At 44.1% G+C, this 26338-nt stretch overlaps 1 protein-coding gene across 4 annotated transcripts; it reads right to left on the reverse strand.

Annotated features, from left to right (window-relative positions):
* WNT11 (Wnt family member 11) lies at positions 1-26338 on the reverse strand. 4 transcript variants are annotated; one of them, XM_014253531.2, is made up of 8 exons: positions 25700-25716; positions 23706-23792; positions 22934-23153; positions 13588-13823; positions 12898-13011; positions 12734-12813; positions 10980-11272; positions 1-620 (listed from the first exon to the last, which is right to left on the reverse strand). In XM_014253531.2, the coding sequence occupies exons 3-8, from the start codon at positions 23014-23016 to the stop codon at positions 446-448; spliced, it is 981 nt and encodes a 326-aa protein (XP_014109006.1). In that variant the 5' UTR covers positions 23017-23153; positions 23706-23792; positions 25700-25716; the 3' UTR covers positions 1-445. The 4 variants fall into 4 exon arrangements, with proteins under 4 accessions (XP_014109006.1, XP_087907726.1, XP_005524203.1 ...); XM_088051601.1 differs by adding an exon at positions 2595-2716 and having other exon boundaries at positions 497-620; positions 12734-13011; XM_088051600.1 differs by lacking the exon at positions 25700-25716 and adding an exon at positions 26317-26338 and having other exon boundaries at positions 12734-13011; positions 23706-23832.

The raw sequence follows: 26338 nt of genomic DNA on the forward strand, positions 1-26338 counted from the left end.
TTCTGGGATGGTCCTAATGGAGACCCAGTATCTGTGCTAGAAGGCATAGGCAGGTGTGAGCCTTAGTTACTGTGAAACAAATGCTGCTTTTTTTTCCCCCAGGGAAAGTTCCTATATTTTTTTCTCTGAATACTAAGGCACTTGATGGCTGAACATCATTGGCAAGCATAGGAAATATTTTGGAAGAAGTTACCATCCCAAATGAGCTTTTATCTTCTCAGAGAGCATTTTATTGGTGGGGGGAAAACATTTGTGGGTTTGTGGCTTTTTAGGAGATTTTTTACATTCTTATTTTTACTGGTATGATTGTTGCTTTTTCTCCTACCATCTCTCCTCAAGTCTGTGTCTTTAAAAGATAAATGATGTCTAGTCAAGGAAATGTTTTCTCTGAATAGTGCTGGGGTGCCGCTGCTGTCTCAGCTCCCAGGTGGGCAGAGGAGGGTTTTCATTTGCACACATATCTCTCAACAGTCCTCTCACACTTTTTACAGGTCACGTAGCAGCACCAGTGATATTTGCAGTGGCAACGCTCCACCACTTTGTCCATGTAGGGGTTGTAGCCTCTGCCACAGCACATCAAGTCGCAGCTGTCACTCCCATTGGAAGTCTTGTTGCATTGTCTGGAAGAAGGAAAATGCTATGAGTGAGTGCAGATTCCTGCAGGGATTCCCAAACCACTGCCGTGTGGTGTTGCTGGGCCTGACAGCTCTGCAAGGCACTGGGTGAAGCCAGCACTGTGACCACCCAGCCAACAGCCCCCTACGCCTACGAGGGTGGCAGGGAAAATCCTGGGCTGCAATCACATCCAAAATAACATTAAACTCCTGTTCTGACTCTCAGTTTGGGGCTGGCACCATCCAGACTGCCTGTCAGCTGTGCCAGGCCTCTCCCATATGAGCAGACAAGCAAAGCTATAGGGATACCTCCACAACAAGAACTAATCATTCCAAGCAATCTGTGTTCCCAGGCAAGCTCCAAAGCTGTCTGAAAGGAGCTGGAAGAAGATGACACCCTAAAGAACAAACACTGGTATTTGTCCACCACTGCCTAACCTGAAAAGGGCAAAGGAGGAGCTCTACAACCAGATAGTGTTTGAACAGACTCCATGCCAAAGATTCCAGACTGGGAAAAATCCTGTGTAGGCTGTTACAGCCACTATGCAGTACTGATCCTATCAGGGAAATCACAATCAGTGATCAGGGCTGAACTGTACAGCTTTTCCCCCTTGATTTTCTCCCAACACAGCAAGAGCAGCTGGGTGGTTGGCCCCAAAACACCCTTAGTACTGACCCAGAAACAGGAAGTATGGCAAGAATACAGGGTAGTATGACAAGTCACCAAATATCACACAGACTTTCAGTGCTCGTTTTGCTTCTGCTTTTAATTAAAGCCAGACTCAGTGGGATAAATCAGTTGTTGTGTTGGATTCCATCATTTTATCTGCTTGCCAGTGAATAGTTTGAGGTGTTCAGAAGCAGCTCCTGAACTGAGGAATCTATTTCATTGATCCATTGATTACCATTTCACATCTGTCCTCAAAAACCATCTATCCCTTTTCCTAAAATATTCACTGGACATGAAAGTGCACCAGACATTGAATTTTGGATGAGATGAACCATGTCCTTGAGACACCATTTCTCCACAGACTGCAAAGACAACCCAGAATGGAAGTGTTCATGTTTGGTCAGATGCTTGCACTTTCTTGGTATGTATCCAACACCATGGGTCTGTGAATTTGATAGAGTTTTGAAACTACTGTAAGAAAGGTTGATGACATATCTCCTAAATATTTTTCAGTGTGGCTATTTTGTGTCTATTTTGAACAGAAACACTCAAAGGCTCCTTTGGGGCATGAAGAGGAGAGAGGAGCATAACTTGGACCCTTGAGCTAAGCAACTGTTAATAGATGAAAACAATTCCATGAGAATTATAGGAATCACTCATGAGGTAGTACTTTAGGAGAAGTTACGGGATTAGTGAAGTGTTGAGATTTTGTTCTTGCTCTTCTTTAAGTTTTTCTGCCTCCTGTTTGTTATTCTGTTTTGCATTCCTCTCTAGGTTCAGTGTTTAAAGCCCCCCCCAACTAACTTGCATTCAGAAATGTGTGTAAATATTTACAAACCTTTGAAAGCCTCTACTGAAGCTGAAGTGTGCAGCCACACTGAATGTGTTTTCCAAACTCTGAACCAAATGCCTTGTTAGCACCCCTGTGAGCTGTGGCACCTCCACAAGAAACCCCCAAATGACTCTTCATAAATGTATTAGTAAATGCATTAAGTATTCAGAGCAAGGGTTCAAATATAGGTGTGTTGACATTAGAAGAGGGGAGGGTATTTGTCAACCTTACTCAGCTTTGCTAGTGGATGGATATTTTGCTTCCTGGAGGTTCAGCTAGGGAGGATGGGGAATCTGCAGAAGTGTGGTGAGGGATTTGCAGTGCATCCATTTCATTTCATGCTGGGAGCTCACTAGAACAAAAGGAATACGGGTCCACTCTGACTCCAGCTCTCCACTGAGGACATTCACTCCCCAAACATACAAAGCACACAACAGTGATATTTACCCCATTCAAATAGAACACAAAACTCTTCTACCTGCTGTATTGGGACCTGGGGTTCTCTCTTTCTCTCCATCCACTCCTGTGGTTTGCCCAAAAAAAAAAAAAAAGTCTAGTAGGAGATATGCCTTCCCATATACCTTCCCCATTGCCCACAGCCTGAAACAAAGAAAGGAAAAAAGAAAAATCTTATTAAATAAATCCTCAAGCTTCCCTAAGTTTGGTATCAGGAAATGGGAACATTCAGAATGTGTGGGTTGAATAGCCAAAACAAAGTTTTGACCCCAGCATAAATATATATGGGCTTCTAGAAGACTTTCCTGACAATGACACTAAGCAGAGGTTTTGTTTTCTGTTTTAAAGCATAGGCCTGCATATGAATTAAATTCATTTTTCATTAAACAAGATGAAGCAGGTGGTTTCTCAGGCAGTGGGGGAAGACAAAGAACTCCAAAGACCAGAGTTTACCCACAGAAGCTGCCCTGAACATCAGCTTTAAGAGCCTACAGCTGTGGTCTCACCAGGCTCCCCACTGATGGGTTAAGTTCCATCTCATTTGTTTTGGGCCTGGTCCAGCACAATTCCAGCAACTCAGAGAAATGCCCTCCTCCTCAGCCTCGGAGAGAAAACATGAAGGCAGGCGATTGCATCGTAACACAACACTGTAACCTCTAGAAGCACTTGGAAGACTTGAGAAATTATGCTTCGGCCATAATCCTAGCCAAAATTCTGGCTCAAGAGCAGGCTTTCATATTGTCACAGTTCTTTTTTCTTAAGAGGGAAAAGGTCAGCAGTGTTGGCTGCACAAATCCCACTCAATATGCCTGTCCAAAATCCCCCCCTTTCCAGCCCTCATTTGCAGAAGCACTGCAGTACACCATTCAGCCTCATCATGGGGGTGACTCCTCAGCAGAGGTTGTGAAGGGCACTCCACAACTTCTGAGAGTCTTCCTCCAGATGGAGAGTGGGAATTTTAATTTTAAAAGCTAGGGGGAGATCATAGAATTATTTTGATTGGAAAAGACCTCTAAGATTGATGAATTCCAACTTAGCAACGTCACACAACTTCATTGTGAATCCCTATTTACTCTGTCCCACCAGCAGATAGAAAGATACATAATTTTTTGGTTGCACAGCTGACATCTGGGATCCAAACTGAGGTCAACTCTGTACTGTCATCCACAATTATGACATATGATGACAGGAACAAGATACCCACTGGAACCCCACTCCATCAGTCCTATTGATAAGGACTTTTTATGAGGACATAAAAAAAGTCATTCTGGAGCACAGCAACTGCCTTTCTGGCCCAGTGCATCTCCCAGTGGATGAGGGAGATGCTGTTACAGGTATAACCATAAATCTGAGCCCTTTCTGTAGTCCTTTTCCTCATACACCACCAGCACCTGGGCTGTTGCATTAGGGATGATAGAAGGGATATTCCTTCCTTGACATCTCGTCCCCTTGGCTGCGTGATTCCCTCGGCCCTTTCTGACCATCTGCCATCATGAACTCCAGCTGTCCCAAATCCCAGAACACCGTACTGCTGTCTAAAGTTTTTTTTCTCTTTTAAATCAAATTCATATTTATTTCTTTGGTGCCCCTTGCTCTAGTAATGTCAAGTTATGCAGCAGTATATAAAAGAAAGAAAGAAAAAAATAATTCTAATCCCTCAGGAGATATATAACACAATGGACATTCCTAAGAATACATCAAGGTCACAGCTTCATATAAGATTTTGAGGGCAGAATCTTATCTACTTTTAAATTGCATTCTCATCCACAAGGAATGACTGGAGTCTGATGCTAAACAACTACACAAGAAAGTTATCAATAGCATATGTCAGTGAGAAGATGTCAAGAGACATCCTGGAACTAGCCTGTATTTTCATTAATGAGGAGTTGAGAGTGAACATAAAAATTTGGGTATAATGTTAGGGAAGAAGGAGTTGAGGATATTTTGTGACAGTGGATTAAAGTGCAAAGTAAGCAACACACTTTGAGAAAGATCTAGCTAAATGTGGGAATGTTCCCAGTGGAGCCAGAGGAGCAGTCCAGAACGTAGAAAACAATGAAGGCAGTAATTTAGAGAAGCATGCTAAAAGAGGTGTCTTCCCCTCTATAAAAGATTATTGCTACAAGGAGAGAAAAAAAAAATGCTCTTTATATGCCAATGAAAGAGGACAAGAAATTATTTGGGTTTTTTAGATTTTAGATTATGTTTAGTTTAAATTTCAATTAAGAAAACCTAACACTGAGGATAGTAAAACCCTGGTACAGGTTGTTTAGGGAAAGTGCTTTCAAGAGCAGAGTAGAGAAACATCTTCAGTAACAGCCTAGGTGGTGTCAGGTCAACCTTGCTCCTGAAAAGATCAAGGTCCATGGAAAATCATTCCTAGACCAAATTGTCTCTAACTCAAATGCCATTTGGTTGCAGAGGGACTAAATATATTTAAGAGGGCTAGATTAATTATCCATTGCAATTTTACCATGTGAAATTATTCTTTCACAAATAATTTTTTTATTCACAAACCTGTTCAGGAAACTTTATGATCAAATTCAGGTCTCTCAAAGTAGAAAGAATTCAATCTTCCCCACACATTAACTAATAAGAAGAAAAAGCACAGCTGGCCTAATTACTGACACGGGCACCAGCTGCAAGCACGTTGCACTGGGAAAGAAGGAATAACACCTAAATAAGGTGGGAGGAACAGAAAGGTAATGTTTTTCTGACTTTCATAAAATCATACAACAGTTTGGGTTGGAAGGAATCTTTAAAGGCCATCTAGTCCACCTGCCCCCCTGCTATGTACAAGGACATCTTTAGCTAGAGCAGGTTTCCTGCAGTTCTTCTGGGACACTCATAAAAGCATCATTTGCTGTTTCTTATTCAGAATTTGTCAGATCTCATCCAAAAAAGGGTAGCACATTTGATAACTGTTCCAAAAAACAACTATCATTGAACTCATTGTAACTCACTCAAAGCTCATCTTACCCTGTGCCCTCACTAACAGAAACTAAAAGAAGCCGTAACAAAAAGCAAACATCAAATGCTGTTGTCTATCCATAACTACTACTCTTCCCCAGCTACATATGAGTGCTTCTGCTAAAAAATTTCATTGCCTACATAAACAAAGAATCACAGAGTGGTTTTGGTTGTAAGGGGACCTTGGAGATCATAGCATTATAGAATAGAATCATTAAGGTCAGGAAAAACCTCCCAGATCATGAAGTCCAACCCTGGACTCAATACCACCAAGTCCACTAAACCATATCACAAAGTGCCATGTTCACTTTTTTTAAACACTTCCAGGGCTGGTGACTTCCCTAGGCAGCCTGTTTCAATGCTTAAAGAATCTATCACTGAAGAAAATCTTTTTAATCTCAAACCTGAACCTCCCTCAGCACAATTTGAAGCCATTTCCTTTTGTCCTATCACTGGTTTCCTGGGAGAAGAGACAGGCCATGGCCTGATTACAGTCTCTTTTCAGGGAGTTGTAGAGTGTGATAAGGTCTCCCCTGAGCCTCCTCTTCTCCAGACTCAACAATGCCTGTGCTCTCAGCCACTCCTCATAGGACTTATATTTCAGACCCCTCAAACAGCCCTTCTCTGGACACACTCCATGTCTGCCTTGGAGCAAGGGGAGCAACACTAACATAGTTCTCAAGGTGCAGCCTCTCCAGTGCTCAGTACAGGGGGAAAATGCAGTAAAAGACCAGCCTGTTCCAACCCCCATGCCAGGAGTAGGGACACTTGCCACCAGTTGTCCCAAACCCCATCCAGTATAGCCTGGAACACTTCCAGGGATGGGGCAGTCACAGCTTCTCTAAACAACCTGTTCCAGTGAGCACCCTCACAGAGAATAATTTCTTCCCAATATCCCATCTAACCCTGTTCTCTGGCAGTGGGAAGCCATTGCCCCCTGTCCTGTCCCTCCAGGCCCTAGTCCAAAGTTGCTCTCCAGCTCTCTTGGAGCCCCTTTAGGCACTGGAAGGGCCTTTAATATCTCCCCAGAGCCTTCTCTTCCACAGGCTGAACAATCTCCACACTATCACACAATACAAAGCACATTTTTGGGGTAGCAGGAGAGATGTGGTACCAAGGGCTGCTGCTGAGCACTGAGAACTGAGCAGCAGATGTATGCTCAGCCAACTTCATGTATGTTCATATCCAAGAAAGCATACCAGCCTAAGACATTTGTGACTAATATTTTATATTGCAGTAAAAAAAGGATATGTGAGCAAGGAGCAGCCACCAGAGTGGCACACAAACATTCCTTGCCTCAGTGAGTCAACTGAGGAGTGACTGATCAACCCAGCGAAGCTGCAGCACATTGTTTATTGCAAAACTTCTTTTTAGGCTGCCGATTTCTGCAGCATAAGAGAGCTCATTCCCATATTCAGCTTTATTCCAATATTGCTCTGGGAAAGATCAGTAATAAACAGCTCTGTTATCTCTGCAAAGCTTCAGGGCCTGGATGCTTTTGCCTGCATGGCAGAATTTCCCTTTCATTGGATTCATTAAGGAGCCTTAAACAGCCTTTGAAACATGATACATTGCACCCTACTTATAAAGGGATTCATTTTTTTGCTTCTTTTCTCACAAAAGAGATCTCAATTTTATCATCTGCCATTATTTTTCACTCACTCAAAGCTGGTAGTGATTTTTTCAGGCAGGAGCAACTGAACCACTTTGTTAAAAGATGAAAAAGTACTTTTGTTCAAGAAATCTCTGAGAAGGGGAGTATTTACATTTTTTCCCAGTGGTTGATTTGTTGTATTGAAAGTTTTACTTGCAACTTCACAGATCAGCTTCTTTAGACTTTTCTCCAGACCATTTTTAATTTGTTATGAAAGTGTGATGGTGGTATATAAGCACATAGAGCTTTGCTGGAGTCAATGTGACAGTAAGTCTTGTTTGCAGGAGAATTGGGTACCAGTTGCAAAAATCAGCTCCTTAATCAGCTTTTCAAAGAGGCCTCAAACCTCAGGTGTGAGTTTAGTTCCCTGACCTTGAAATCTGGATATACCCTGAGTGCTTGGAGGCATAGAGATTTCCAAACCATTTCTAAATTTCAACAAGCTAAGAAAACTTCAAAGTGTCTTAGAAAATGTTTCAGGCTTGTTCTGGAGAAGGCTTTGAAATACTTTCAGGAAAGAGCTCTAAAAGGCTTCTGAGTAACCAGGGGCTCATTTTCTGAGTGGATTTTCATATGGTTCATCTACAAATAATTCTCTTTCCTTCCTGAAAAACACACAATAAGTCTACATAATATGATCCCCCACATTAGAGGGGTCATCAATTAAATTATCCCTTCCACCCACCTGGCAGTGCAGGATTGTTTTCTACAGCATACAGTGAAATCCAACACATCCAAGGTGTTGCAACTTAACCATCAACCTCTGTCCTGTTTCCATTAGCATGCTATGAACAAGAACCAGACCTTGGGAAGAGGGAGGAGGAAAAGGACTTTCCCTGGATATGCCGCAAAACTGCTCATTTTTTGTCACAAAAATGCTTCAATATGAATATTTTAATCAAGCAATAGGAAAAGGGAGCGTTAATGGCATATTACCCCCTCCGAATCCAATCCCTCTGGAGGCAGAAAGCAGGGCTGGAAAATACTGAAGATGACCAGATCAAAGTCTCCTAGGTTGTGGACACAGGGGACTGCACTGTAACAGCCTAGGCATGGATTGACCTCTGCACCCAGAAAAAGGCCAGAAAGGAAATGGAAAGGTGGTTGAAGAGAGAGTAGACCAAATGAGGGACCACAAAAAAAAAAAACAAAACAAAACCACAAACTTTTTGACTTCATTGCCATGACTGGCCTTAAAAACTATACTACTTGGAAACAGCGGGAACTACCTACAGAAAAGTTTGATGTGCCTAAAGATAAAATGTTCAAATGCCTCCAGGACATGACCCATTAAATAAAAACAGGTTTGAGCTATTCCCATGTGAGCATTTTTACATCTTTCTAGAGTAAATATGAACCACATTTTGCCATGCCCTTTCTTTTGAGCATTCCTTTTGTGCCCCTTTTACCTTATCCCTGTCACTAGGCATTATGTCTGCAGCTCTGTGGCAGGCTGGAACAGAGTCACCACATTTAAAATGCATTTAGGCACTCTCTTCATGAGAGAAAATTTGCAAAGAGAAAAAGGCATCCATGGGAGGAGGAGGCTGGGGAAGATCCCCTCCCTTTCCCTGCTCCCCCCAGGAAGTGTGAACAAATCTTCAAACACACTGTGTTTTACATTTATTTCCTCCAGTAATTTAGTTCAGGAAAGGAGTTGCTATGGCTTGTATTACACATGCCAAGACACCAGGCATCTTCTCAAGAGGCTGCAGATGGACTGCATGGACAAGCCCAACTACACATGACCTTAAAACTTGGTCTGAGTGATGCCTGAATCTCAGCACTGGACTATCTCACCCTCCTCCCCTCCCATGGCCATCACCGTCTTGCACATCTGAGAATGAGGAGTATTTTTTGACAAGTTTCTTTTGAAAGTCATCCTCTCCTGCCTTAATATCCTGGTCTTCTAAATCCTCACTCAAGCTCACTTCCTGTGGACCCTTGGCTGGCAGGTTCACAACCATGGCTGTCATCCAGCTTGGGATAAACAGACGCCTGCAATACACATTTTCCTTTCCTCAGAAGGAAAAAAAAAATTCAGGACCTTAACACGTTTTTCATCCCTAGATGGGATAAAAAGTTAAAATCTGCTGTGAAATAGGATCAGATGAAGAAGTCACACCTTCCTGTCCCTTGAAAGGATTTCAGCTCATGAAATTTGCCAGTTTTACTTGGCAAATCTGTAATGAATTCAACTTTGTTTTGACACAACCCGTTCATTTAATGCAATTCCTATAAAACTAATTTCCAAATAATCTTCACCGATTTTTTTCCTTGCAAAACAGAAGGCACAACAAAGAGGTATTTTTCAAGGCACAAATATGTCAAAATCCATACAAATCCACAAAAACTTCACTTCCACTCAGATGACATTTTCCTTCAAAAACCAGTTTCAATACAAGCTTTTTCCCTGCTATTCTCAATGACTCATAAATATCTTCACTTGATAATTAATGCTCCACTGGCAGTAAAGGTAAGTCTGGTGTTCCCACCACAGAGATGTCAGATAAGTGCTGTTGTAAAGCAGTCCAGCCACTGATGTCAGAGGATACAGGACATTAACTGTCATAAAACATCAGGGGACAAAAAAGACAGTCTTGCCTCACTCAGCTGTCTTATCTACTGATCAGCTCCACCAGTTAAATGCTGAAGCAGAATCATTTAGGCTGTAAAAGCCCTCTAAAATCATCAAGTCCACAGCAGTGCCAAGCCCACCACTAACCCATGTCCCCAGCTGCCACATCCCCACATGCATATATTGTTTATCTTGTCTGCATTTGGGTCATTTCATTTCAGCAAAATCTTCTCTCCATTGAACCATAATGGTCCAAATACCACTATGTCCATTAAAAGGTAGGCATCCCAAAAAAGGCCAGGCACATACTCCTTGCAACTTGACTGAGCTGCCACCATGAGATAACAAAAGAGCAAAAAAAAATTATGAGAACTATCTAAGGAAAGGTAAGCCAGAAAGACAGCAACTAAAGAGAGAGGTTGAGATCCAGCCATTGCAGCCACCTAACAAAAATTAGGAAAATTCTAGAAACACACACTTTTTTGGCTGTTGATGGGTCAGCTCTAGAGCTGTCAGATGGGCCTGCCCACCTAGAGATGCTCAGATTGTTGAAATGTTTAATTAGTTTGTCTTGGAGGAAATTAAACAGACAGTAGGAAGAGAAAGGCACACCTGTCTGCTGTGAAAGGGGACAGTATGCTGCCCAGTGGAGGCTGGCCTTGATCATAATGACCTTAAATCCCTAATATTAATGCAATAAAGAAATTTCTCTGCAGAGTCATAAGCAATACAAACACACTTGGGCCTTTAATTGCAGTAGAAGAAAAAAAAATTAAATATCATCTTTGTAGTGTTGTTTTTTTTTTTTAAGACAATCTAGGAATGCTGGTTCTAACTGGGTTAACATTTGCCTGCTTAGGAGAGCCATAGAATAACAACTCTTCTAATCAGCAGTGGCTGCAAGAAATGACTGAGACTCGGCACAGTATGGAGCAGCTACTTGATCCTTACAAGTTCCCGTGGAGGTGAGCTGCCTGGGGAATTTTGAAATGTATCCTGTGCTTGATTGTGTAATGGAAAATGTGTCAGCAAGCCCTGTTTGTCCACAGCCATCATTAACAGGATTAGGCACTGGTAAACCATATTGTATGTCAGAGATGTGCTTTACCTGCATGTGTATGTCACCCTTATTCATACATGTTCCCCTCTTGCCCTTTTCTCTTTGCCATCAGAGTACAGTGAGCACCCACTGCAGAAGTCCTCACCTGTCCTGGGTCCCATGTGACCCCACTTTTTCATTCTTCATGCAGAAATCAGGTGAGCTCTGCAGATAAATCAGCTCTGTCTCCTTAACTGGTCTGATATCAATATCCTTTGGCACGAGGTATTTGCGTGTGCCCATGGGCCGGTGAACAACCTTAGTGGCAGATAAATATTTGGTTTTGAGGTCCAGTGCAATGTCTTGCAGTTCTTGAAGGCCTTTCCAACAGGTCTTGATAGAGCATGACCCAGAAACTCCATGGCACTTACATTTCATTTCAAGAGAGGCTTTCAAGACCTGCAAAAAGGAATGCAGGAGTTAGGAAATGCCCTTCCCTTACTGCCAGACATCCCACTAGCTTCCTAATGAAGGTAATTCCTTAGCAGGAACTGCTATAGAAGAGTACTGCTGTTCTCACTTCTGCACAGGCAGTCTAAAGTTGCTACTTTGCAAAGTGAATGAGATCCTGCAGCTCTTTGGGGATCACTATCAGTCCAGGACTTCTTGCACAAGTGCTCCTTTGCAGCCACAAGACAGAAGAGTATTTTGAATTTTGATCAGCTATCTATATTGGGCTGCATTTCCACCCTCTAAATTCCTATGGAGATGAATATCAAAGCAGGCCATAATAATAGATAATTAACATCAATTTCAATCTCCAGCAGCTCTGGGCTTTGGTAAGAGAGATGTCATGGCTTTATTGAATTCAGTGCACTCTCACCCTGCCTTTCTGCTGGTTATGGGGCCAAAATAGCCTTTTACTTTGATTCTGTACTATTCTCATTTCTGTGGAACATGGCAGGATGGCAGGAAGGGCTGAATGCACCAGCCATGGCAACTCAATGTCCCAAACAAAAATTTGCCCTTTGCAATTGAAACAAAAACTCAAGACCTTACAAAAATAAAATAAAAATTTTAAAAAACCCCAAACCCCAAGCAAACAAATCCAATAATGTGGGAATAGCAAAAAAAAAAAAAAAGAGCCTGGGAGGGAAAGTTCAGCATGGCTGTGCTCTGAAAAGGTGGACTCAGCCTGTAGCTACACAGCAAGCTCCCAATGAGCTCAGCATGCTCCAAGTTTGTCTGCAGAGGAAGCCCTGGAAGGACCAAGCTGTGCAGTAGGAGCAGTCTGTGGAGCCACTGGAGCCCCAGAGATGGGTGCAGGGATCAATTTTATATCCCCCCCATCCATTTCTTCAGCTGCATGGAGGGCTGCTATAGGGATTTGCACATAAGTGCACACCAGGCACTGCACATGGTAAATATTATCCCTCCACTGGATGCAAGCTGTTAAAAGCAGCTTGTGCCAGATATGAGATAATCACTAGCATAGCAGTTTAAAAAGGAAAAGAATCCCCCCTCCTGGCTGTAGGGATGGCTGTAGGCAACTACTGCTGGATGTATCTGGCAGATGATAATCCTCCACATTTACACAACATTTTGCCTGCCCAATGCCCTTGGCAGAGCATGATGGGACCCGTCCCCACCACACCTCCTGGGGTAGGCAAGCCACAGTCAACCTTGGCTGTGCAACAGGTGGCAATGAGACATCTCACCCATGGTTAAACAGGGCTGATAATAGCATTTGGGACTCCCTGAGTCACAGGGTGAGTTATACAGACACCATTCTCAGCACATCAAAGGAGTTCAGAGCAATCTGGGAGAAACCTGCTCCCTTCACTAGAAGAAGATAGAGACACTGGACCTCACTGAGTGACCAACACTACACAAGTACAATAACTCTTGTGGATTTGTTACCTGTCTCCCTACTTCACTGTTGTGCAGATGCATCAGTTTATTGGCTTGTGATCCTGATTTTTTCATCTTCATGGGAGCATCTGAAAATTTGGACCCCATGATAAGACCATAGTTGAGGTTGTCTGCACATCCTCCCCATCGATACCCAGGTCCAGGTGTCTCACCTGGGATGGGACCGCAGGAACAGCCAGGGAGGTCCCCGGTGGTGCAGGCTCTGGCAATGGTGTGGCTGATGGCAGCAGCAGACAGGGCATACACAAATGCTGACTCCCTTGTGCCTGGAAGAGAAAAGAACTCCAGCTCAGCTTCCTGGGCCAGATAAACGTTCCCCAGAAAAATACTCACAAAGTCTGTGTCCCACAGAGCAGCCAACACACCAGCTCTCTGGAGCTGAGAAGTCCCATGGCACCACTAACTAGTGGAGCACATCTCCTAAGTGAACTCTTCAACATAAGACAACATCCCAGTGGGACAAGGAGTCACATGGATTTAGGCATCTTGTTCACTGTGGTGTGATTTGTTCTTAGAGCATGTGGATAAGCCCTTCCATGGAATCTCCTGCCTCCTTTTGCTCCTGTGCTCATCCCATGACTCCCAGTGGGATGAGCAGACCAGAATGGTGGTCCGCTTTGTAAGAGCTGTGGCAAACCAGGTCTTGGACCCAAGAGCCTCTAGACATGACTGGCACTGTGATGATGAATGTGGTCTCAGAGGACAGGACAAGTGAGCTTTGTAGTCCCTCCATGGCCTCCCAGGAACAAGACCATTTCTATCTCCAGCACACACATACATACACACATACACAGGCTGACTCTACTGACTCCAGTCCCAAGTGAGCCAGCAGTGCTGTTTACCTCTCTCTAAGTCCAGCAAGTAGTTAGGAGCCAGCTCTATTGAAGAGCAGTTCCACCGCATGTCTGAAAAAGTTTTACGGCAGGTTTTTATCACTTCTCGTGCTGCCTGAATAATGGTCTGCATTAGCTCCAGGTTGCTGCGGCACAGCTGCACCTGAGAAACCACCAGGCCTTCAAGCTGCTTGCAGTGCTGGGTTTGATTCAGGGCCAAAACCAAAGGAGTCTTGGACAGAGCTCTGAGGAGACAAGCACATGCAAAAAAACCATTAAAACACAGTTTAGTCACCTATGTCCACCTGACTTAATTAAAGCTTTCTGTAAACAGGTGCCTAGATAAAGCTGTTGAGAAAAATGAGCAACTATGAAGAGTGATTTATCTCATATAAAGTAGGTATTTAAGGTAGGTGGGAAGAAACACCATTTAGCAGTGTGTGCAATTCTCTCCATTACTGAGGGGAGTCTGCACAAAGCTCCAGGGGCATATGTCAAGTTCAACAGGATAAATCCTATGGGGAATGTTGTTTGCTGAAGAATGAAGAGCACAGACCTCTCAACAGAGTAAAAAATGACCCATCAGTTCCATGATAAAAGAAATCTGGATCCTCCAAGACTGTGGCATTTGGGAAAAAAAGCAACATTGGTGTTATCATTACTTTGCATTCAGCATCTGTCTCACACACTCTCAAAGGATTATGCTAAATGTCATGCAATTAATTATGGAGAAAATCCCCTGTGAGGCCTAGGGAAAAGTCACCAAATTTGCAAACATATGCTTTCACTTAGAGTTAATGCCAAGGGCCTCCACTGATTCAACCACTGTTGCACACAGATAAGTCTGTTTCTCTAGTCTCCAAAAATCACAGTGCAAAATCTCAGTGGGATAATGTGCAGAAAGAGTAACAAAATCAAATCCAAGAAGGGATCCATGAATACCAGCACATATGTTACCATGGAAGAGAAGAACATCCCACAGTGGTGGCTCTTCTACTATCCAATTGCCAACTTTTCCAGGTCAAAAAAAGAACAAATGCTGATATGCACCTTATAGGGCTGTACCCTTTTTCCTGAGCACCCACAAAGATCAGCAGAAGTCTGGTGTGTAACTCTTTGTATCTTTATGGCTTTCTTAGGGTAATCAAAAAAGTTATTTATTCCCATAAAACAACTTTCTAGCTGGCTGCATCAATAATCTGATGGCATCTGATCACAGCAACACAACTTCAACACATATTTACACATTTTTAACACATTTTCCTTCTCTCCTTCATCCCAAGCCATCTTGGTTAGTTTGGCTTATTAGCAAACACATTTTGGGGCGCATTTCACTTTATTACTGTAACATCCACATTCTTCAGAAGTTAAATGAGATGCAAAGAGAGCTAAAATGGAGCTCTAACCAAAACTGGAGGTATTAAATCCTTGCTGGGGATGAACAGGCCTACACTGACAAATTCCTGGGTGACTGGAGTTTGCCATTTCTGGCACTAGATAATCAGTGGCAAACTTGGAAGGGAAACTACCACTCTGCTAGCTATATATAGTTTATACCAGTATTTAAGAGGTGTGTTAAACATACTGCAAGCAGAAAGCATTGCCAGTGAATGTCGAGGGAAAGGAAAAAGTGGTGGACTTGGCAGTGTTAAGTTATTGGTTGGACTCAAAGATCATAGAGGTATTTTCCGACCTAAATGATTCTATGATTTAATCATCAGAAATTCTGGCCTGCAGTTCCTCTTGGTCCCATACACGCTGGTGCTCATAGGCACATGGTGCTCCCTGTTTGGCCCCTCCAGAAGGCAATTCATCCTGCCTTAGATGTGGACCTGAGCTGGTGGATAAAAAAACTTGTTGGTGATAATACTGTGTGTTCCAGTATCTCAGAGAGATCCTTGAAGATGTCCTTGAAAGTGAGACATGAGCCTCTGAATAGTATGACTGTCACCTGACTGCAAACCTCTGCAGTGCAGACCTCACAGCAGTCCTTCAGGATCCTTCTTAAGCTCATGGAAAGCAAAAAGCCACATCGAGGCAGTAGTTAGCCTTTTGTGCTTTTGAGACCTATAGTAAGATACCATCATGACTTAGAAGCACTTATTTTCTGCTCTATATAGGAAACACAGACACTGAGCAGGGACACAGATATCTGAATGGTATAAGCACAGAGCTGAATGAGATATATCCAACCCCTAGCACTTGACACCAGGAATCTGTGAAAACTTATCCCAGAAAGCCTATCAGCAACTCCCAGGAATGAGCTGAAACACAAATCAGGCAAGAAGCCAAAGCAGCTCATCAGTAATAGAATATAAATGATAAATACTCCAGCACAGCATGTCCCAGCAGCAAGGGAAACAGGCAGGGTGTGGCAGGAGCAGAGAGAGAACTTCACAGCCTGAGCTTCAGGCAAATGAGGAACATTCCAAGTCTCTGAGAGAGGCTGTACTATGAGGCAGCAGCTCAGTTTTCTAATCAGGTGTGTAAGGTGGCACTTGAGAGGCCTTGGAATGTTTTAGCTGGCCCTGAAGTAGGATTCATGTATCTCCCTAGGCCTGCATCACATTTTCTGATCCTTCATAGAGGTCTTCAGCCTCTTTAAACAAACTGGAAGGCTACATTGAGGTACCTCTATCTCACTGTTACTGACAAGTCATGAACAGCACAAATAATCACCTACAGGTAGCAATGAAAGCAGAATTCAGACCAAAACTCATCCTCAGTGTGAAAAATCCGGATGTGATACAATGAGACTGTATTGTTACAGATGGCTGGAAGTGATCACCATTAGAGAACCAGATTTCTAATGCAACAAGAAAACCATTTACTTCATGGAAGAGGGAAAATTCCTTCAGATTGGTAAGAACTCAGTAAATGGCAGTAACAGCTATTATAGAATGAGCAGAACTCCAGGAAGCCTACTCAGAATAAAACTGCAGGATGCAGGAAGGTGTTTTCTGAGCATCTCCCAGGCTTGAACTTCATGTTTTTGCTTATGAGAACATATAATTGGGAACATCTCCAAGCATCAGGAGGAAAAATTAAAAGGTAAAATGGAAAACTCAGTTACTGGAGTCACTTGCTGAGACTGAAAAGTGCATTTATAAATCACAGCTCAGGAATGTGAAGAGATCTAGTAGGTCATCTAGTCCATGCCCTGACCACCTAGGTTTGCCCAGTCTTTGTCCTACATTTAGGAAAATCTTCTCCACTCCATGTCACTCTAAATCCTCCCTGTGGAAATGCACCACCCTTCTCTGCTTCCTAAATTCTGGCAGCATCAGAGGATGGATATCCACTGCCTGCAATGACATTATTGGGAAACAATGTCCATTTTTGGAAAGAAAAAACACTCCCCAGGAGAGGGTGGTCGATGGTAGGATTTTGTGGTGGGTATCTGGCCTACTTTCACCCAGTCTCCACTGATCACCAGCACTGAGAGGGAAACTGGAGCCAATGGGGCATAGCCAGCCTGAAAATCCAGCCCTCAAGGGCATAATTAGAAAAACATCCTTCATTCGTCAACCTGGGAAAAAAAAATCCCTAACAAACATTTTTCTGTGGACTCATACCCTTCATCTGAAAAGGGGAGTTTACCACCTTTCATCCTGGAAATGTTTTTCAGTATTTCCTCCTGATAACACTGTGCTCTTCTCACTTAATTCCCCTGCCCCATCTCTCATTCTCCAGACAACCAAGGGGTAGTTGTTTCAGGATTTTTAAAAATATACATATTTGATCCATCCCTTTAAGTATACCGGGCCTAAACCAAACATCTCCTGGTCTATATATAACACAGAAGGTCTTTCAGCTGAAATTCTGGATACTGACAGAAAACCATGATCATAATTACAGAGGAAATATAGATGGATCATGACATTTGTTTATTCCTTTCATTATCTCAGGCAGTTATTAAATTAATTTAAAAACATTAATGCTCTGCAGTGTTAGGTTCTTTGAGAGGTATGGGCCCATTCCTGCATGTCTGGGCCCCATGAGAGGACTATTCTTAGGAACTGCAGGTTAGGAAGAAGCACCTTCAGATATCAATGAAAGTCATATATTATTTGATTTACAAGGTACCCTGTGAGTAGGACACTGCTTCTGGTCGAGCCAAAGGGAGTAAAACTCCTTCAACTGAGCAGCAAAGCATTGGTGTCCTTTAAAACACCCTTGAAGAGTCTTCTCTCTGGAGGCATCTCCCCACCTTCCCCTGTGTGACATGATCTGAGAAAGTCTCACAGAGGGACTGATGGTGAAACTGTGAACTTCTACTCCAAATTACCAGCTTTGCTTTCTGAAAAGGCATTGGTTTTAATGTCTGTTCCTCAACTCCTTAATCTTGCAGGGATGTGGGTGACACAAAAAAATTTAGACAAAATGACATGGCTGTGGAGAGTGAAGTGAGTGGTAAACGTTAATGGAGGCAGAGATTGAGGGTTCTTTTTGTATTTTATCTCATTGAAGGTTTTTAATCTGCAGGAGCCTCATTTTCTCAGGTTTTCATATGGAAAATGCATGCAGTGGTCTTACAATAACCTTGTCCAAGCTTCTGGTAGTCACAGGCAGCCCATGTCCCTGCCACCCTGCCCTGCCTCAGTTCCAGTCTGGGAACCACAAGTCCTGGGAAAGATACCACATCCCCTGGTAAATGTTTCCCCTGGTTCTGCAAGGCCTTTTGAAAAAGAGGAGTAGGATTTATGTGGTTTAAAAAAAAAAAAAAAAAAGAAAGAAAGAAGAGGAAGAAGGAGAGAAGCATGTGTGGGGGGAAACCAACCCTGAACTAAAAGCTTAAAATAAGAGCTGTTTTCAGATATGGTGCCAAATTCAGTGCTGGCAGTAGTGGGCACAAGGCCATTGACTTCAAGCCCAAGCTTGACTGAAGTCAATGCCAGCAGTGAGCTGGCTCACTGAGTGCCAAGCAAGGCCATGGATCTTTGTCAACTTTCCCTGAGCTGCCTATGGAGTGAAGAACAAACTTCAAAAACGTGATACCTCCCCTTTCCTCACCCCCAGCCTATTCCCCTCCTGCCATCACCATCCTGCAGTTCTTTCACAGCAGCTCATCTAGCAGTCCCCTGCCAGGCAGACAGTCTCCTCACAGGCGCCCGTGTCTCCACGTCCCAGCTTCCTCCCACTACTGATGGAAGGAGAGAAGCAGGAGCTGCCAGGAAGCACAAAAACCTTTCCATCTTCTCCCCTGCTTTTTGCTGGCTGCAGGAGGGCTGCTCAAGGTTGGTGAGCTGGGGGACATCAAGTGCTCACCAAAAGTGTGCTTAAGCTACCTTTTGCTTCTGAAGGGCTGCAATAACCATAGGAATTGTGCAGCAGTAGCTGGGAATGGGGTTCAGCTGGGGCACAGGAGCACAGCTCCAGAGCTTCAGCTTCAGAGCACATGAGACATGATTGGGTCACCACAATAGGGACAGACAGAGACTTCCCAAAGTGACCAACTCCACCTGAAAATGAAAATGGGTATTCCTATGCCAGCACTTGCTGTCCTGGGCACATTCTGCAAGCCATGAAAAGAGGGAGGGGAAGGGAAGGGAAGGGGAAAGGGAAGGGAAAAGGGAAAGGGAAAGGGAAAGGGAAAGGGAAAGGGAAAGGGAAAGGGAAAGGGAAAGGGAAAGGGAAAGGAAAAGGAAAAGGAAAAGGAAAAGGAAAAGGAAAAGGAAAAGGAAAAGGAAAAGGAAAAGGAAAAGGAAAAGGAAAAGGAAAAGGAAAAGGAAAAGGAAAAGGAAAAGGAAAAGGAAAAGGAAAAGGAAAAGGAAAAGGAAAAGGAAAAAAAAGAGAAAAAAAGAGGGAAAAAAGGAGAAAAAAATAAAGGAAAAAAGAAAAAAAAATCCCCACATTGAAGGGGATAATCAATACAGAGAGACAGAGGAGATGCCAGCCCCTGTGGAGGCAGAAGTGCCTCAGAAGCTACTCTGTGCCTGGACATCCCAACATCTGCAGACCTTTGGGGCATGCACATCTGGCTGCAGCTCCCTCTAGTGCTCATCTGCTTTTCAGTTCTACCCAAATATGTTTCTCCAGCACCTGCTTGGTCAAACCCAAACTCTCCTGGGAAAGCTAAATGAATTGCAAAAGCAGATGGGGAAGGTGACAGAATTGCTAGGAGCATTGGCCCCAAGACATAGCTCATGAAAACCAATGGCTGCCTCACCTTCCCAGCCACTGTGACAAAACAGCACTGAGCACCACAAAATGATGTAGCCTCCCCACACACCTGCTTTGCTCTAAGGATGGGAAACTGTTTGCAAAAATAAGACACAGGGTTTCATATACATTGATGAGAAAGGCTGCATCTCCACAACAATCCTGATCCAGCAAAGATCTGGAACCATACTCTGCCTTGACACCTCAGTAGCTCTCTGGAGCTCAGATGGAAGAGCACAAGATATGAAATTTCTTCAGCAAGAGAAATGTACACAAGAGCAAGAGCATGCATACAAGATACTGAATGCCCACACACATGCATGCTGGATGTTTGGTGGGTCCCAGCACTAACTTCCAACAGTTGGGGATCTGGACCACAGAACTCATAAAAATAAGCCAAGTAAAATAAATAATTATTTTTGTTACCTTCTCCCTGCTTTTACTAATTTTCAGGGCATCTTTGTGTTACTGAGAATTCCTAAATGGCTGAAAATTGTGTTTTTCTTGTTCCCTTCCCCCTGCAATTACATCACACACTGAATCAAAATTAAATTACCTATCACCTTTCATATAAGTCAATCCCTCATCTCCAGGCCAGTGAAACCCACCTTCTTATCTCTCCCTTCCCCTCCCAAATCCTCTTTGAAGCTAGCCTCTGGCACCATGCCTACAAAAATGATGCAGGGGGCAGACTGCTGAGAAAAGCCCACAATTGAAAACATCACATAGCACTTTCCACCTTCATCCCATCCTTTTTCCTCACGTCTCTGTTCATGAGAGAGACAAGGAAGGAGCAGATTTCAATTGTATGGCACCCAGAATATGAGTCCAGGGCTGGGATAAGCAAGTCTGAGGTATTACCCAGTATTTGGTACTCTGTTTGCCAAGAATTTACCCATGCAATTTCTAAGGACAATCCCTGAGCCCCAAGGAAAAAGAAGGATGGGGAGTGGGAAAAAATTAGCCTGTGTTTCCATAGGAAAATAAGAGTGGGGAAATGAGGAGAAACAGCAAATGAAAGAAAAAAACAAACCATTTTGTGAAATTCCAGCTGCCAGCATCCCAGTTGCAAAGTGCTGTGGACAGGGAGCGCAGGTCTCTACCGAGTTTTAAACAGGTGTGAGGGGAGCTCAGCGGTGCATCTGCATGCCATTCATGCTTCAAATACCACTTTAATCCAAGCTTTCATCTTTCCCACTCACTTTTTGATAGGGGGGATATGTCTGCTGGGAAGGGGAGGAGCAGCAGCTGTGGTGTCTTGCCTCCAAGTGCTTCTCCCCCCACTCATCCCCAAAAGCAACCCTTATAGCTTAATCACTTAGTAGCCAAAAGGCTGCTTTTGACAGCAAGCCTATTAGGGACCTTGCCTTGCCTCCCAGCATTTTTACATGTCTATGCCTTCTCACCATACTATCAGGTTCCCTCTGGAGCTCACCTCACCCCTGCCCTTTGGAAGAACCCAAGCCCTTCACTCAGGATTAAGCACCTTGCCTAAGTGGGACACCAATGCCAAGCATATGGACAAGTCCCTCCAGTCAGTCATGGTGCTACACATAAAAGTCCTGCTGAATCAGGGTGCCACAAAACAGCTTTATTTCCGTGCTGCATAGAAATAAACACTGCAAAGGAGTCCCATGGACATGTTGCTAAATATCCTGTAGGAAGGAGATGCCCGCCTTTCCTGGTGCCATATGGGCAGAGCTGAGAGCCTAAATACTGGAGGAAGCTGGTGGAAAGAAACAGCTGGGTTATGTAATTGAGCTCTGCTGACTACTACAAGGTGTAAAGCCAAGGCACTGAAGAGCAAACCAGATCTTTCCTCTACTTCCAAGATGGTCCTTAGAGTATGGAGACAGCAAATAAAAGATGATGGAATGATTTGGGCTGGAAGGAAACTTAAAAATCATAGTTCCTACCTTCCTGCCATAGGCAAGCATGCCACCTTGAAAGATGCCCTTAAGTAGATGACTACTCCTCCCACCTGTGTGCATTTAAACACTCTATGGAGAGGTTCACTATGCTTCACTTTATGGATATAAAAGGTAGGTGTGTGGTATCTAGCAGCTCCCTGCAGTAAACAGCATTGCCAGAGGCTATCACTTAATGTTTCTGTTGGATGTCTCTGTTTGGAGAAGTTGAATCTGGAAGATTCTCTCTTCCCTGACTAGATGATGGGCAGTAAAAACACTGGCTCCAATGGGACAGTTTAATTTGCAGGTATCCAAATTATTCTTTATGAAAGATGGCATGAGTAGAGCTTCAACTGACAATGACTGGAACAGCAGAAGGGGAATCAGACATAGCATGAAGTCTGTGGCAGAAGGAGCTACGAAACAGGAACCTCCTGTCCAAGTTTCACCACCTAACCCAAACATCATTGCTTTAATGCTCTACAGAGTCTTCCTGACACTATATTATTGTGCCTTTTCTTCTACCAAAAATGATTGTTTGAGGCAAACCCATATTCCCATATTTATTTTGTGCCCAGCCCCAAACCCAAGAAGAAAAGACAGATCAAGGGCATGAAACCAGACTGGCATTGGAGTGGCCTGTTTGTTTATTTTGTAGCATGCAACTAACTGATTGCTTGCTTAAGCAAGGAAATTAGAGTGATATTTTCACTTTGCAGTGACATTACCTCCAAGGAAACTCAATCCTGACTTGACCACAGTCCCTGGTATTTCTTCACCCTCCTCCCCCCTCCTCACCTCATTTTTTACAGCCTTCACAAAACCCAAAGGTTAAAAGGTCCACAAAAAACCCATGTTATCTGTCAAGCATCCCCTGTGGTTGGAGATGGGCAGCATTATCTCAGCCATTCCTACTCCTCTCAGTTCCTACTCAGCACAACCAGTGGTCCTGGTGGGAGAGTTCCCCAGCATAACAAGAGCTAATGCTAGAAACTTCATTAAGTGGCTCATGTGAGCATTCAAGTGTGTGCCTTTCCCTTGGTATCAATGAGGAGGGAAAAAATGAGCCTAAATCATGCATATTTTAGAAAGAAGATGGAGACATTGTTAACATAAGCCCTTAGTACACACACTTGAAATCAATCAATGCCTGGAGAACTGTAGTGCTTACTTCTCTTTAAACAGCCTTACAGTATGCCTCAAGCAGCAGTTGTACAAACAGGTAAGAGACCAGCAATTCTTACAAACACATTAAAAATGCAGAGATAGAGCCAGGTACTTACATCCATTTTATCCCATAGCACAGCCCTGTCTGCAGAATCCACAACAGAAAACCAGCTAAGAAAAATCGCAGGCTTGGCTTCATTTTCTCCACTTTCTCCTGCTAGCCAAAGGAAACCAGCTTCTCCAAAGAATTTTTTTTTAAAAAAGGAGTTTTCTTAATATTTTGTGCAATGTATTTTCCTTCAGTTTGGGTATTGCTTGTTCTGGGAGATGAATAACCTGAAAGGAGAGAGAGAAAAAGCCCAAGCTACGGTTAACTCTGAAGTTTAGCGAGTCACTGAGAGAGAGAAATCTATTATCCAAATTGCAAAGGAGTGGTTTATGAATCATGAAAAGGTTTGGATTATCTCTTCTCAGTCCCCTCCTTGCCAAGCCTTGATACAACCTTTTGAGTCAACAGACAGACAAACCGTATGGGTTGAATTACACGGAGTTATGGTCTGATTGTGTGTTTCCCTGTTGTATTTAACCCTGCACATGGCAAGACGTCATTCGGTGCTCCACTTTAGTGTTTTGGTTTTTTTTCTTCCCTTTTCCAAAAAGTTTGTGCAACTGCTCAGGAAGAAGAAGAAAAAAAAAATATATATCTTTAGACTAAAGATCTTCAGCTATTCATCTCTCCCTTTCCTCTCTCCAGATTTCTTTTTCCTCTCTCTTTTTTCTGCAGAGAAGACAAATAATAAAAACTGCATTTCCTTACTTAATGCAGATGCCCTTTCCCTGCAGATGTTTCTCTCTGATCTGTTACAATAAATGTGTTTTGCTCTTTACCTTTTGCTTTTCTTCTCACTTCATTAACTCTGCCTCTCACTTCTTCCAAGTCCTTGGCACCTGGAGCTCACGGAAAAGGTTGCAACTCTGTAAACATAAAATCCCCTTTTTGTCTCCAGGGAGCAGCCTGGAGGAGACAAAAAAGCTCTCAGGGATACCCCCACACCTCCTTTCTTTTTGTTGATTTTTTCCTTCTATAGGCAAAACAGATAAACAAACCAGGTGCAGGACTTAAATCCTTAGAGGGGTCCTCTCTGTCTCCAGGGCATGGCTTGCTTATTTTAGCAGAGGTATTAACCGCAGTAAATGGGTTTCCCTTCAGTTATTCGCTTCAGACACCGCTCTGGGCTGCTTTTTGCGGTCTTTGCAGTGGTTTCCCATCCCATGAGAATGACAATAGCAAAATAAACAGAAAAACCTGCCCACCACATTGCATCCCTGGAGCCTCACAACTCATCACATAGCAGACTGACACAAGCAAACTGTAACTGTGCATCCCCCCACATCAACCTCTCAAAGGCGTTTAGGAAGAGAATGGTTGGAGCAGTCAGCTTCACTTTGGGAAGCCTCTTACCCTGGAAAAAGGGTATCCTACCTGATTCCCAGCTCTGGATTTGCCCAACTGCAGCTTTCTGCCTAAATATCCCCATTTGGGGAGCAATTGAGGGGAATGAATATTTCTGACTGCTTTCTCTGCCATCTGCAGCGTATTTTTCTATCCAGTGTGCTTTTTGGCTATCTCAACCCCAGCGCCTGGTGTAAAGGGTTACTAGAGAAGTGCTGTTACTACTAAGAATTTTAATGACCTCTAGGGGTGAGTTCCTGGCTCTCTTGAAGTCCAAGACAAAACTGACTGCCTACAAGGGAGGCAGTATTTCATTGCCATGAATTGTTTTTCTTTAATGCCCGCTTGGATTTGGGTTTGATGCTTCCCTTGAAGGCAGTGCTCTCATAAGCATCCAGACATACAAGCTTCTTGTTTCAGAGTATTTTTGTATCTCTTAATCTTTGGGAGCCCTTTTCTTCCCACTGCTCTACAAGCACGCTGGAAACCTTCAACCCTTAATTCTGCCCATGCCTTTCAGTGTCTATTGAGGTATTTCAGACCCCTTCAGTGAACTGCTGAACAACACGAGGACTGGGTGTAAAATGTCTTAGATGGTCTAAAACACTCTCACTAAACCTGACCAACCACCACAATTCCCTACTTTCCTCCCCTGCCTTTAAAAAGTCACAGTTTGGGGGTTTTTTCAACCCCTGGAGAAGAAGAGAAGTTATCTAATTCCCCCATACCCACCCAAAGAACTTCAATTTGCAGTTTGCATGCAATTGCACCCCTTTTATTTGGAGAGGCAATAATGCCTTTTCCCACTCAGTCCAGCTCATCACAGATTACATTTGCAAGAGCAATTTGCAAGGGGTCAGGGGGGACACACTTGGGGGCAGATGGGATGTTTACAGCTCTGGTGAACTCTGGGTCACTGATCAAACCAACAGCAAGTGGCCCGTGGACTCCTAAAAACAGGAGCTGTTTTTAACTCAAAGCTCTCTTTTCTCTTCACCTCATGGCTCTGGCACACAGAAAACACTCCCATCAGACACCTCCAAGACTCTGGACTCAGGAACAGGCAATTTTAACTGTACATAAACCCGTGAATATCCAGCTCACATTCTTCCATTTTTCCCATCCAGGAAACAAAGACATCCACCTGACTCTGCTGCCAGCCTGCAGCTCTCTCCAGAAGCACAGTAGCCTGGTTTAGGGGTAGCATATCCCCAGATGACCTGCAGTGAGGACTGGGAGCACAGAAAAGGAATAGAGGGTGGTGCAGCTGATTCCAGCTGCCGGGTCTCACCAGTCCCTTGCTGCCTTCTGGTTCCCCCTTCTCCCCTGCAGCCCCTGGACGTCCCCACTACCCTGCAGCCTCCCGGACTCCTCTCTGCTCTGCAGCTCCTTGCATTGTCTTGCACATTTACAGCTTCAAGTCCCCCACCTGACTTCAGCCCCTGGGTCTCCAGTCTCCCAACTCTTGGGTGTCTCCTCTTCCCTGCCGCTCACCGGGCGCGGGTCTCTCCACCCTGTGCGTCTCCCTCTCCCCTAGGTCCTCCCCTCCCTCCTGCACTCATACTTCCCCCCGCTGGGTCTCAGGTCTCTTAATTCAGCCTCCGAGTCTCCTCCTTCCTTGCATTCCCCCGGGTATCCCCTCTCCCTTGCAGTCTCCAAGCCTCCCCTCTTCCGTGCATTCCCTCAGTTCTCCCTGCCCCATGCATCCACCCGGGTCTCCCGTTTTCCTTGCAATTCTCCGGGTCTCCCTTTTCCTTGCATACTCCAAGTCTCCCTTCTCCCTTGCAGTGTCCAAGCCTCCTCTCTCCCTGGCATCTCCTCCGTCTGCTTTGCAGCCTCTAAGAATCCTTTCTCCGTCGAACCCCTCGGCGGTCTTCCTCCTCCCACGCATCCTCCGGGATGCATCCCCTCTCCTTGGAATTCTTTCCACGCCTCGCAAACCCCTGTTCACGGCCAGCCCCGCACCTTCGGCTTTTCGAGGGGCTCCGCTGTCCCCTTCCCACCTCTCTGGGCAGTGGCTCACATTCCCTGGCGGTCTCCGCTTACCTCCGCCCGGGCCGGGCTGCGC

This window comes from Pseudopodoces humilis, chromosome 2, assembly GCF_049639895.1.
Source record: "Pseudopodoces humilis isolate 2021_Gansu_Grassland_sample_001 chromosome 2, ASM4963989v1, whole genome shotgun sequence".
NCBI classification, from domain to species: Eukaryota; Metazoa; Chordata; class Aves; order Passeriformes; family Paridae; genus Pseudopodoces; species Pseudopodoces humilis.